This window comes from Pelobates fuscus, chromosome 8 (genome assembly GCF_036172605.1).
Source record: "Pelobates fuscus isolate aPelFus1 chromosome 8, aPelFus1.pri, whole genome shotgun sequence".
In the NCBI taxonomy this organism is placed as follows: domain Eukaryota; kingdom Metazoa; phylum Chordata; class Amphibia; order Anura; family Pelobatidae; genus Pelobates; species Pelobates fuscus.
The window spans coordinates 33811865-33826509 of record NC_086324.1 but is presented as its reverse complement, the minus strand read 5'-3'; the positions used below and the strand labels follow the sequence as shown (position 1 = coordinate 33826509).

Genomic DNA, 14645 nt, shown 5'->3' with positions numbered 1-14645 from the left:
TGGGAGCAAAAACAAGTGTTGCGTTTTTTATAATTTTTGTTCAGTGTATGTACGTTATTTCAATGGCCAAGAGTGTATAGGAGCCATGTGTATTGAGTGTACTCTGGTTAACCTTATGGCTGGCATTAGATTCTCTTGCATCTTCCTATGACAAGCAATTTAAGCCAAATATTGGCCTTGAATAAAGAATATATAAAAGGTCATCATGATAGTGGTTGACCATCAACACAACACGTCTTTTCAATCAGTTCATGTGCCCATTAAGGTCACGACAGGGGCTGGCAAGTAGCTCAATAAGGGACTGGACTTGGGTTATATATTTTTATGCATAAAACACACACTCCCTCCCTCTTCAAAAAATTATGGTAAGTTCTCTCCCTCCTTTTGTTGTTTTCTGTCTTCTGTGCATGGGTCCCCGAGGCTTGGCGCCAGTGCAGGGGTTGGTCTTAGTGGAGTATGGCCAACTAGGGTGGCAGTAGCTGTGGGTGATCCCTAGGAGAGCCAAGTACAGCTCTGTAATCCAAGGATTTGGATTACACATACACCAGATCCTCAGGGGCCCTTTACTAGTGGTGGGGCTAAAATAAGTGATAAACTAGCTCTTACAGATTGTTGATAAGTATTACTTTTATTGTCACAGTTGTTATATAAACTTTTGGTTGGTATGTTATTGCCTGCTTATGTTTACTGCTGTTTTAAGCTGTTTGTTTAAATAAATACTGCAACCTTTCTAGGCACTCATTGCATCTGGGGGGGGGGGGGGGGTAGGGGGGAGGGATGTATTATCTGCCATACCATTGTCATATGACCCTGAGATTAGAAGACAATGTGTAGAATTATGAACGAAGTATCTAATTAAGTAACTATCCAAATGTCATATTTAATTGTCTAATGGTGACGGTATTTGCGGTCCAAAGTTTGCTTATTGTAATCTGTTGTTTTAAACCTTTATAAATTGAAGACCTCTTGGTATGATAATCACTAAGCTGTGATTTCTGGAAAACCATTTTGCAATATTAATGTTTTGACACTTTGATTTGGGTAATCCCAATCTCCGTTTTATTCCCAACTGGTCTCCATAAGCACCACCTTTCAATGACAATGTGTAGAGAATAAGTTCGTATATGGCAATTGACCTAAAAATAATAAACCTTTTGGAATCCAACCTGTTAAGTTTTTTAAATCCCATCTCCCAAAGCTGCAGAAATATAGAACATTTAATAATAACATGTATACCTCCTAGCAGCCACTGGGCAGATCATAGATCCTTCAGGGCTGAATGGATATGATTAAGTTACCCTCCCTAAAACAAACTGAAGAAATGTGCCTTTTCCTTTTTCTGTGTAACAGTGTATGTTTTCTGATTGTCATGATCTGAAAGACATGGAATACCAGCAAATCTCATATTGAACCTCACCCTGCTGGATAGCTCTCCTTACTAATGTTTAACCATTTGGACTGAGGCTGTCTAACACGCCTGACTTGTATAATCAAGAGACTGTTCTTAAACTTATTTTGTTCTCTTCCCTCCTTCCCTGTTTTTCTCTGCCCTGGCTCAGTCGACTACACCCTGCTGGGAAACCCTTTGAGAATGAAGGTAAGTGTTTAAATCCCTGGTTTGAGTGGATGTATCCCTCTGTGTTTACAAGATTAGTAACTGTATAATGTAACAGTTATTACATGATCTGATGCTGACTGTTCTAGAATGAAGGTCCAGGAATGGCTCTTTAAACTCCACCACTTGATTCCACATATTCTAACTTACAGCCAAATCACTTGAGATCTGTATGGATGGTCAGAGTAGTGAAGTGTATAGTTGTACAGCGCTGCAGAATAGGTTAGCGACATATACATAACAATGTTGTTGTTGACACTCCCAATCTGTCTTTCAGACATGGGTGAAATGGCTACTTGGAGTGTTGGTGGGGGTAGTTGTGGTCGTTGTCATTGCTGTTCCTGTTGCCCTGTTGGCCTTTAAAGGTAAGTGACAATTTATATCCATATCTGAGCAGATGAATCTCTGTAAACAATTAGGCACATTCTAAATCTCAGACCTTTCTGTTTGGTGCTTCCTAGGATCTCTTGCAGGTTTTAGATTATCTTGTTGGGATTTCCAGAATATATAGCATGGCTGAGGGTGATAGGTGTGCTATTATTAGTGCCCTGTGGCAAAGAATTAGTTTAGCTGCCCCTTACACTCCCAGGTATAGTATAATTGCATATAGTTGATCACTAATAAGTGAATGGTTAGGAATTTAAAGAGGTTTAATCACTAAACGGTAAGTAGTATGGACTAAGGAGAAAAATAATCTCCAATTTGGCTATAGTTGGAACTTTATTATTTTACCCTAAAAGTTGATTTTTTTTTTTTCTTTTTCAAATTGCTACAGTTAAATTAGTAGTGAATTTAAAATTTTAGGGTAAAACTGTCAAACTAAAATCCTAACTGCTAATTTACAGAATTTTTCTAGTTTAGATATATTGGCCTAGTATTTAAAATTCTCAGTGAATTTTAAACAATTCACATTTTTGGGATTAGATTGACAGGTAAAATGTATCTAAACAAACTCTCTCCCTTGAGTGAATTGTGATCTAATTTCTATCCAGATTCCTTGACACTGAATGGGTGGCTGGAGCCTCAGTCTAGGGTCAGTAACTGAACTTCCTTTATAGCTGTGCAAATTAGTGGATATCTGAGTTAGTGGTTAAAGCTTCATTACAAGTTTAAATGCTTAGGACCATTGGCTAGAAACATTAAATGATTTGTCTATTTATTGTTGTGTTTAGTATCTTATGGAGCAAGAGGTAGGGCATTCTTTAACTTTAACCTCAGATGTGTCTCATGGAAAACCAACATATTCCATTATAATAACTGTATAACGTCTGTGTTAAAGGGGCAGACCATGTTAATTGGACTTAAAGTGTTAGCATGTGAGGAGGTCCCTGGCTGGTCTACCCCAGAGGGTTAAACCACTTCTCAAATGTTTAACTCCAATGTATTAAATCTGGTGCCTTTTTAACTCTGCCCCTGAACTTACTTTCTTCATCTGTGGCTTTAACCCTTTAACCCCTTAAGGACACATGACATGTGTGGCATGTCATGATTCCCTTTTATTCCAGAAGTTTGGTCCATAAAGGGTTAAACAGGACGTCTCAAACTGGGTGGCGCTGATTTGAGCCCAGACTGGGCTCCCCATTCACAAAATAGTTAGAAATTGATGTATTTTACTGATGAAGTTGTTATGGTGCCCGTAGTGTCCCCCCCCCCTTTTTTTTTTTTTTTTATGAATCATTTATTTGAATTGTTAATTTATTTCAAGTCTAGATACAAGGCAAACATGAACTGTGTGACGGAGTTAAACTTGCATACGTCATGTTAACAAGTGTCCCACACTCTCCTTCCACACAGTTACTTCTAACAGCAGCATTGGGATGTGAGGGTTTACTTCAATAAGTCAGATACTATGTGGTCCCCACTCTCTGGTTCTCATCACAGGCACAGATCACAAAACTGTGATTGTAGCTATGAGTACTACCAGCTGTGGTGGTATGGCTGCTATATCCTTATTCAGCAGATCAACTCCTCCTTTGTGTGATAAATTGCTACCAGAGGCTGAATGTTCTATCCCATTAACCCCAGCCGGCAAGGTTTTATGTATTAATATTTGCCCTTATAGCTCAAAACCTGATTGGCTCTGCCTTTTCCTGGTCTGGACAAAGCTCGCTGCTGCTAACCTAACAAGTGCAGAAGCTTTAACAAAGGCTGTTTATTTTCTTTTCATTTTCTTTAAATTTTTGGTGGGCACATTCTAGTAAAGCTTTATCTCTACAATGAATTCAATAAAATGGAAATAATTTCCAGCCTCATACGTATCTTTACGTTCAAAGACATTTTTAATGAAATAATAGAACAGAGATACAAATAACACGTTTGTCCCAGCAGTTGCGATGTAAAATATGAATACAAGTGATCACTTGCAGGTTAAATGTAAGGAATGTGCTGATAGGTGTGGGAATGCAGGCTCCTAAGATTGTCACTTGAATATAAAAATAAGTGTGTGTGTATTTATATTGTACGGCTGTGTGTAGTAGTAGTAGTAGTAGTAATAATAATAATGTATTTAACCAGGAAAGATACATTCAGATTAGTCTGGTTTCCAAGTATGTCCTGTGGATGTTACGTGTGTGTGTGTGTGGGTGGGTATATGTATATATCTAATATATTTGTACAAAAACTGTTTGCCCAAATTAAATTCCTTTTTAATCCACACCCAAATAAAAGTGATTCAGCTAGGATTTACCTGTGAAATCCTATCCATGGAATAGAACTCTACAGGTAAATCCTGGACAGATCATTCTTTCTCGTAACTTCTCATTGAGAAGCCTTGTGAACCAGACACACGTGTTTGTTTATCCAATCACGGTCTTGTCAATGAGCTGTGAAAAAATGGACGCATTCTACATCCATAAAGCACTTCAGCAAGCCGATGGCTTTATATGTTTGGACTGTGCCTTTAATTCAGGGAGAATGCACATAGAACTCTAGAGTAAACAGAAGGTATTTGTGTTCATCTGCCCTGGAACTTGAAGTCAATTTTAGTAATTGTGTTTTGTTGTTTTGTTTTTTGTTTTTTTGTTTTTACATTTTTTGTTAAGGAGTTGAGATTCATTGCAACAATACAATTTACAAAGTTAGAATATAGCCAGTCGAAACCTTCCCTTCTTTTATAGAATATAAACCTCACACATACTGGAGATTTTATTATTTTTATTTTAATAGTTTTGATATACAGTGCAGACAAAATTATTTGCGGAGTAACATAGACTTGTGTATTGTCTCTTTAAACTTTCTCTTGTACTGATTCCTATCTGTTGGATTTTGACCAGAGTCCATTGTACACTATTTTGCTTACTTTACGCATTTATTACTCTGCAAACTGCTCTAGGTTTTTATGTAAATCTCTTTTAATCTTCAATAGATTAATGTCTTTTTGTTGTGTTTTTGCGTCTGATAAACTGGCTTTTTTGAATCCAACTAAAAGAAAATGGAAAAATTTCTTTTTTAATGAATTTTGAGATTAAATGCCATTAGTTCTTCGAAGAACTTTACTGATATCATCACTGGACATATATGGAAAAAAAAAACTTTTGATGATCAACAAATGTACTTAAAACTAGTCTCTAGGACAAAATGTAACCAATTAGTTTGCTGTTGCACTACCTCCAAATTAAAGTACTATGTACTTCTTCTATAACCTTATTGAAAGTCCGAGCAACCACCAATAACTTTTAGATATTGTTTATGTTCCACAAACATCCTTAAAACCAGTTTACTACAAAATAATATTTTGTTATACGATGACAGGCTTAACATGTGTTCCCCGGCTTTTTTTTCTTTTTTTTTTTTGTAATTATGTAATGAATAAATTCAGGTCAGGTAATATATTTTTGAGGTTGGTTACTTTCCCTAGTAAAAGATATAATAACTTAATGTGCCGTTTAATATACTGCAATTATTAAACACATTAGTACTTCAGCTGTGATATCTCAAAGTTTCAAGTTCAATTCCTGGCAAGATAAGTAAACTCTCATCCTTCTCAGGCTGATAAAATTAAAGGGACACTATAACCACCCAGACCACTTCATCTCATCAAAATAGAGGATTGGTTAGGAAAAATAAGATGAATGATTGCTAGGGGATAGTCACTAAATGTTAATCTTATTCACAGCTCGGGTGAGAAGAGACCAATAGTATTGGGTGGGTGGGGGGGGGAGGGGCGGCAGTAGAACAAAACATTTAAATTTATGCATCATATATTTAACAAATATGAAATCGGTGATATAGAATGTATATTTATTTTATTTTTTAAATTTTATTGGGAAAAAATGGTTTGACCAAAACATTATTACCAGACACAAGTCTAGCATATTTCATATTGGGCAAATAAGCATCTCTAATGCATTCTGTCTATCTCATACTGGTCATAGCAAGCAGATACAATCTGGTAACCACTGCTTTTTGACTGGGAGAATTGGTGAAGTGGGTATAACGTTACTGTTAACACTTTAAGGAGCAGGTAATGTGTTGATCACAGCAGTTGTAAATATATACAGACAACCTCTTGGTCAATGTACTCTGGTCAAATTTAGCTATAGTATGATGCCATTGTTTGTCAATTTCCAAAGGGTAAATATTTAGAACACCAGCACTCTGTTAGACCCAAACCTTTTATGAAAACAATCAGTGAGAAGGCTTATGTTGAAAGGACTACCTCGAGCCTAGGGTACCATTCACTTGCAGGTCCAACAACACAAAGGGCTGTTGGGAACATGTCCAAGGAAAGTCTATTTGATAACATATACAATGTTTCAGCTCTAAAACCTCTTTTTTTTTTTTTTTTGAGCCAAAACATTTTTATGTTTTCCAATAAACCTGCCTTGGACCGGTCCCAACTTGTCCCAAGTTGTTAGACAGTCGCCTTTATCACTCGTTGGGTGTTTTTTAAGAACTTAAAAGTTGAGTTTAACTACTATTGGAAAAACTATTCTTGCATTTAGAGTGAGAAATAAATGTTTTATTGTTCTAACTTTTTTTCTTTTGCTTTATTAACAAAATGGTAAAATATAAGGGCTATTCAAATAAATATGGGAATTCTTACATCTAGATCTGCTTCACAGATGAAGAGGCAAGATGTGCAGGCTGGGAGCATCAGATTCTGAATATGCAATAAATGTAGTAAAGCTCATTTATTTAGTTCTGCGAGGAACAGGGACTTGCACTTGCTCTCACAGGGTGGTACTTCTGTTATAATATAAAATTGGTTGACTTGGCCATTTGAATTCAGACAAATGTGAATTTGTCAACATTTATTAGCCACTCATTCATTTGTGTGGGATATTCATTAGTAAATCATGATATGCCAAAATAGGATGAATAAGGAATAATATGATCAATTAAATAAAATGATGCAATTTTTGATTAGTCATAAACTCAACAAAGCAATGACAGACATGGAGCTCTAGGCTTGATAAAATACCTATTAGCCAATAAGCAATAACCAATGGGTTAATTATCCAAGGACTGAAAGAAACACTGCCCACATTTGCCTACCCATCCATCAGACCATAAGTAATGGGTTAAAAATCAGAGTGGGTTAGATGGGCAACAAGTATGCCTAACATGTTGGAAACTTGTGAAAGTCACTCAACTATGATGGATTGGAAACAGTAGCAGCACATTAGGCCTTTCCTACAAGAAATAATTGACTTAACCCCTTCCTGACTGCGGACGTAGCAGGTATGTCCGACAAAAAAAAACGGTTAACGACCTCAGATGTACCTGGTACGTCCGCAGCAAACTATGCACTTACCTGATCACTGGCAATCCCCTGCCAGCGATCACGAAGTGGGAACTTGCCTGGCATCTCAGGCAGTCCCCCTGGGGCTGTTCCAGCCCCTATGAGCCATGTGATCGCGGGGTCGGAATAGCCAGTTTGTGCAGTGCCTGCGGGGGGCCTGTATGAGCTCTCAGGGTGTCCCTCTCATGCCTGCACAAAAAGTTTGTAAAAGTTTAATAAAGTTCTAAAATAGTTTTTAAATTAAAGTACTTGGAAATATATATGTGTGTGTGTGTGTGTGTATATATGTATATATATATAATGTGTGTATATGTACGTTTATATACACAATGCATTCTTCAAAGTGTATTTTAATAATTATATATTCATATTAAGATACACTAAGAATGATGTGTATATAAAAATTAAATACCAGTTTAAATTTGTTCTAACTGTATTTTGATATTAATATACATTTAAATCAAAATACATTTAGAATGAGTTATAAATACAAAAATACACTTATAATGAAATTCTATATATATGCATAACATATATTATAAAATGCTTTAATTATTTTATAATCTAGTATACATATGTTGGAAATAAAAGTGTGTGTTTGTATAAATAAAAAAAAATGTATTTTCTCTCTGTGTGTGTGTGTGTATATATATATATATATATATATATATATATATATACACACACATTCTACATATATAGTTAACTATTAACTACATAATTATTTGATTTTATTAATAATAATTTGAGGGACCTGCCTGACAACCCAGGCACACAGTCTAGAGAATTGGCAAGCCCTATATTTAACCCCGTAACTTTCCAAAACACCATAAAACCTTTACATGAGGGGTATTGTTATACTCTGGAGACTTCACTGAACACAAATATGAGTGTTTAAAACCATAAAAACTATCACAATGATGAAATCACCAGTAAAAGTGCAGATTTTGTTTAAAAAAAAAAAATAAATGCAAAAAACGAATAAAAACACTAACTTTGGACAGCGTTCGTGACTAAATGGCTACTACAAAAGACTGGACATACCCCATTTTGAATAGCCTGTTTTGTCTACATTTTCAAATGGTATGTCATGGTAGGGTTAATTTCCATTTCTGGGCTGCCATACTGTCTCAAAGGCAACATAGCCAATCTGGCATATAGCAATTTACGAAGACAGACATTTGCAAATCTTATGTTTGACCCTGTAACTTTCCAAATCACCATAAAACCTGCACTTAAGGAGAACTATTGTACTAGTGAGACATTACTCTAAACAAATATGAGTGTTTTAGAGCAGTAAAATTTATTATACGGATATCGGTGAAATGGCAATGTGTGTGAAAAAAATGCAAAAAAAACAAATATAAACGCTAATTTTGGCCAGGGTTTGATGACAAGGTGGCTACTAAAATAGACTGGACATACCCCATTTTGAATACCCTGGGTTGTCTACTTTTACAAATGGTATGCCATCATGGGGGTAATTTTCATTTCTGGACTACGCTCTCAAAGGGAACATAGGCCCAGCAAACCAATCTTGCAAATTTCAATGTGCAAACATGGAAAAGGGGAAAGCCCTGCATTTGACCGCTGTGTGTTTGCAAAAAAACAAAAACCCTGTAGATTGGGGGCACTGTTGTACTCAGGAGCTGTTGCTGAACACATATTGGGGTGTTCTTTGTCAGTAACACATAACCGGAACTGAGAATCTATGACTAAAGTACAATGTGAGAGAAAAATAACACAACAAAAAGACTACCCAAAAGTTTGACAAAGACTGGTGGTAGAATAATTGCATGGAAAGTGTTAAAATACCACCATTTGAAATACCCTTGGAAAACTGGAATGTGCATCCTCCAAATAAGGTATTTTAGCCCGCAGAAAACCCAACACACCTATACGTGGGTGGTATCACTGTACTCAGGAGATGTTGCTGAACACATATTACAGTGTTCTTTGGCAGTAACCCTTAAAGTTCTCAATACATGTATTCTTAAATTGCTATGTGTGTCAAAAAAATCACCAATTATTTTTTATTTTATTTACATTTGGCATAGATTGGTGGTAAAATGGTTACATGAAAAGAGTCAAAATACCCCAAGTTTAATACCTTAGGTTGTCTTCTTTTAAAATATATATATATACATGTGAAGGGTTATTCAGGGATTCCTGACAGATATCAGTGTTACAATGTAACTTTTTAGTTAATTTTGAGAAAAAAAAAAGGTTTGGAAATTACAAAGTGCTACTTGTACTTATTGCTCTATAACTTGCACACAAAAAAAGCTGAGAACATGTTAACATTGATATGTCTAATCTCTGGACAAAATTTTAAAACTACTTTAGCATAGATTTTTTTGGGCAGTTGTAGATGCGCAACAGAGTTTGGGGGTCAAAGTTAAAAAATGTTTTTTGTTTTTTTAATTTTTTCATCTTATTTTATAAAAAAATTATAGTAAATTATGATATGATAAAAATAATGGTATCTTTAGAAAGACTATTTAATGGTTAGAGAAACGTTATATAATGTGTGGGTACAGTAAATGAGTAAGAGGAGAATTACAAATAAACACAAACACCTGCAGAAATGTAAAATCAGCCCTGGTCCTTAACGGTAAGAAAATTGAAAAACGGTCTGGTCACTAAGGGGTTAAAGCTTTCATATGGGATTTTTCAACACACTTGATGTCCTCATGCAAAGAGGAGTCAAACTTTTTGAAACTGCAGGAAGGGCCTCTAGTGGCTGTCTGGTAGACAACCGCTAGAGATGGTTGTAACACTGCAATGTAAACATTACATGGTTGAGGGAACAGTGACACTGCACCCAGACCACTTCAATGAGTTGAAGTGGTCAGGATGCCTATAGTGCCCATTTAAGCCCTCATCCATATATGGCGAGTGAGGGGTTAGGAACATTTTGTTTTTTTTGTTTTTTTTTTGGTGTTTTGGGATTTTAATTTCTTAAGTCTCAAGTTGCATCAGGTATTCTGTAAGGATTTTGATTTTAAAGTTGCCCATTTCCAAAGGCAGAAGATGAGTATCCTAGCACATAAGTTTATTAGGGGGACTTTAGCTGAGGGAATCTATGTGAATATACATAGTCTGTAGGAAATGATTAAGCAAACATTATGTGCACAAAATGTGCAGCGAATATGCCTCTGTTAAAGAAATGCAGCCTTTTCTAGTAACTGTTATTTTTGGGTTTTGGCCAAACTCCACACTTAAATTATAGTACCCATGTTAATTTCCACACTGACATTGTTTTCCTGCAATAATAATGTTCTAGTAGTTTAGAAATCTGAACTTTCCTGCTTGTTCAACAATTTACACTTTCATGACCCCAAGTTTTTAGTCTATATGAAAAACTGTTCTGTATACAGTGTTGGTCATTTTTAAACATTTTTTTTCCCACTTTTCTGTATTCTTGTTCTTAAAAGGTAATCTGCTGTTTCACAAAAATAATTATATCACTCGTCTCTCTTGACTTCCAACAAGGTGATAATACATAGACGAGATCCATATAAAGATTAAAAAGCCGAGAGCCAAATTTTTTATGAAATAAACAGCTGGCTATTAGCAACACTCACCTCTCGAACAATCATAGATAAGTTACAGTGTTGACAGTTCTTTAATATAATGGATGTATAGGGGCATGAGACTTTCATCTGTGTAAGCACGGTATACTCTCCAATCAAACCATTATTTTTCCTTTGCTCTCAACCCTTCTGCATTAGTTTAGATTCTGTAAAAGATCTTCTGAGGAGCTTATATTTTACTGGTCGTAGCTGTAGTTTTCCTGCATCCATCGTTCAGTAAAGGGGAAGTGTAACTTCATCTTAAAAAAATCGCACATAGCTTGTGTTAAAAATGTACTATAGACACAAAAATAAGTTTAGCTTAATGAAGTGGTCTTAGTGCGTATTCTAGGCCCCTACAGTGTCACTGCTCAATTCTCTGCCATTTAGGAGTTGAGTCACTTTGTTTTTTAAATCTTAGCCACACCTCCCCTGGCTATTACTGACACAGTCTCTCTGAGGGGAAAAGGTTTAATTTTTATCACACAGTGTGTTTACTTCAGAGGTTCTTATCTCCTGGTCTGTTAACTCAACCTTAATTGCACACAGGAGCATGCTCCAGGCTCTAGGAGGCAATTTACAGAGCTGGAGATTATAAATCATAAAATGAGACCTCTCGTTCAGGAAATGTGTTATGAAGGCATTTGAAACACATCGAGAGGAGGCGTGACAAGGGCTGCATGAACCAAGAGATTTAACTCCTAAAGGGCAGAATATTTACCAGTGAGCTTGGCACACGTTCATCACCACGAAGCGGCAGTGGTTATGTTAGTGTGTCCCTTTTAATAGCTTTTACAGGAATAAGTATTTGTTCTGTTAAAATTTATTTAAAATCACCTCAATAGAACATCATAACGTTTTTTCTTTACAGAGGGTATCCTAATTTTTTTAAGGATGTAAAATGCATGTGTTTTGTTGAAAGCCAAAATAATTAAACTTCTTATTTACAACTGACTTTCTTTGTTATTTTGTTACTATGAAACAGGGATATCTAAAAGGTAGATCCACAGATGGTGTAAAGCTCCAAATCCCATGATGCTTTGCATACCTTTATCATCATGGAAGCTGTAGTTCTACAACATCTGGAGATCTGCCTTTTTTGGCACCCCTGCTATGAAATATATTTAAGTGTTTTTGCGTTTTAACTACTCCAATATTTTCTTCATGGTTAATTATTCCTAAATTTCCATTCCGTCAATCAGAAAAAAAGATTAAAAAAACAACAAAGCAGGTTTATAGCATGACTTTGTCTAATATTAAAGATGCCGAGATGAAGTGTCTTGTGTAAAGTCCAAGATTGTGCACACAAGAATGCCAGATTGCCAGTTATTGTAAGTTCATGCAAGGTCATTGAGAACCAAGAGACAAATAATTGTCTGGTTAACAATTTCACAATCTCTTCGACTTTTTTTTATATAGCTATAAAGTTCAGAAAAAAAACACATTTTCTAGAGAAAAATGCTGATACAAGGGCACAGTATCCATTTAGAGAATCTGATAGTTTCTGGTTCAGTGTAATATATCATTTACGTTTTTTAATACGTATAGCATACACTTTTATGTTGCAAGTAGAAGAGTGGTTAAATACAGTTTAAGATGCTTTGCCACCACTTAAAGTGAAAGTTAAAAATGGGAATGCAAACAATGACACTTTACGTAACCCCGGTGCTTCAGCCTTCTGTATCTAATGAGACAAAATTAAATTAATATATATTGCAGAAGTCCTAAAAAGTATAATTTAAGCTGTAGAGGTCCTGCAGAGAGTCCCTGCAGTGCGACAGATATAAACACGGCCTTTTCTCTAAGGACATTTCTATTGGCTATTGATAAGGCAGCCACTAGCAGTGGTTGCTTTTATGGTACGGTTATATTTCCAGGGCCGATATTCTGTGTTTTCATGCTCTGCATGAAGATTCTAAATGCTCCGCATTGAGATGCACTTGGATAATGCAGTTTCATGAGAGAATGCTGATCATTGCAACTTGGTGATTGTTGCATCGGACCCTCAATGCTTTCATTTAACGAAGGCTGTTAACATCATGAATGTGAATTAGAATACTGCCTGCAATCTTTCTAATTGTGCACAAATCCAAGATAAGAGCATCTCCCGTTCAAACTATTGGCCCAGCTTTGTATTTTATAATGGTTAGAACAGGGGTAGGCAACCTTCGGCTCTACAGATGTTTTGGACTACATCTCCCATAATGCTTTTACAGCCATATTGCTGGCAAAGCATCAAGGGAGATGTAGTTCACAACATCTGTAGAGCCGAAGGTTGCCTACCCCTGGGTTAGAACTAGTCATTCACATACACAAGGTATGTTAGTACATTGTATCTCCTCCTCCTTTTTAATCACCGTGCTTGATGTCTTCTTGTTGACTTCTCTTCTAATCAAGTACTTTTCATACAGAAACATGGGGGATAAAAAACATTGGGGATAAAAATCACTTGTATTCTCAGATTCAGTACTTCTCTATGAGAAGCATTGTGCATATAGGGCATTTAAAGGAACACTATAGGGTCTGGAATACAAGCTTATATATCTGAACCTATACTATTAGAAACACATGTATAGTCCCTGGCCCCTACTTTCCCCCTTTAAACAAGTTTAAAAAACACTCGCCTGTTTTCCAGCTGTCCGGGTCTGCCAGGGCTGGCCCCGCCCCAATCTGCCTCAGAATTGATTATCTCAATTTCCACAGGAAAACATTGGATTGGCTAAGATTGCCAATTCTGACTATGTCTGCCAAGGAGGCAGGGGGCAGGATGTAATGCTGTCCTAGGCAATCATCATCTCCTCATTCATTGATTAAATTTATCTCTATGGGGAGCATTCAGCGTCCCCGTGCAGTGTGTGGAGAGCTCAATGACCGCGCTACACACTGTGTGTAGCATTGCACCAGGAAGCACCTCTAGTGGCTGTCAGAGGAGTGGCCACTAGGGGTATTCCTAGGCTGTACTCTTAAGACTGTTTTTGCATGAAAAAGCCTGCAGGTACTGATTCTACTCATCAGAACAAATGCAGTAAGCTGTAGTTGTTTTGGTGACTATAGTGTCCCTTCAATATCCTCATGCAGTTCTTGTGAATGCCAAACATAAAGAACAGTTTGCCTTCATTGTGGATGTGAAAGCGCCATCTAGTGGTTGTCAGGGTGACGTCTGGAGGTATAGGTAGACCCTCTATGTAAACCTTGTCAAATCTTGGAAACAGTGATTTACAATACAGGACTGAATCATCAGGATCACAGTACTATGGCCACTTCATTGACAAGAAGTGGTCTGGTTGCTTATAGTGGTCCTAAAAAAAAAAAAAAAGGTACTAAATTAGACTTTTGTGAATGTAAAACCGTATCTTTAGACTGATTATTACATTGTTATACACTTTTAAGACCTACAGATATTGCTCATTATGTTTTCCATTAATAATTTTCCAGTAAATCGTGCCAAACACAGAACGTAGTGCCCATTCATGCTTACAAGTTCAACACGAATTAAAAACCTAAATATGAATGATTGTTTTCATTACCTTAACCTCTCCCTAGTATTTAGCAGAGAATTTAATGAGCAATGCTTTAGAGGAATGGGAATTTTATAGCATGACAGGAGGCTTCATATTTGCTTAAGTCTCTCTTTACTAGAACTCCACAGCAGCATATTAACATAGAGATAAAAACACCAGAGACAAAAAAATCAGGAATCTATAAAAGGCTT

At 36.3% G+C, this 14645-nt stretch overlaps 1 protein-coding gene across 1 annotated transcript in view; it reads left to right on the top strand.

Annotated features, from left to right (window-relative positions):
* Positions 1 to 14645, top strand: part of DPP4 (dipeptidyl peptidase 4) — a 72279-nt gene that overhangs the window by 13693 nt on the left and 43941 nt on the right. Inside the window, exons 2-3 of the mRNA XM_063428616.1 lie at positions 1560 to 1597; positions 1893 to 1980. Of these exons, the coding sequence (XP_063284686.1) occupies positions 1560 to 1597; positions 1893 to 1980 (126 nt within the window). The remainder of the gene's footprint in view (positions 1 to 1559; positions 1598 to 1892; positions 1981 to 14645) is intronic.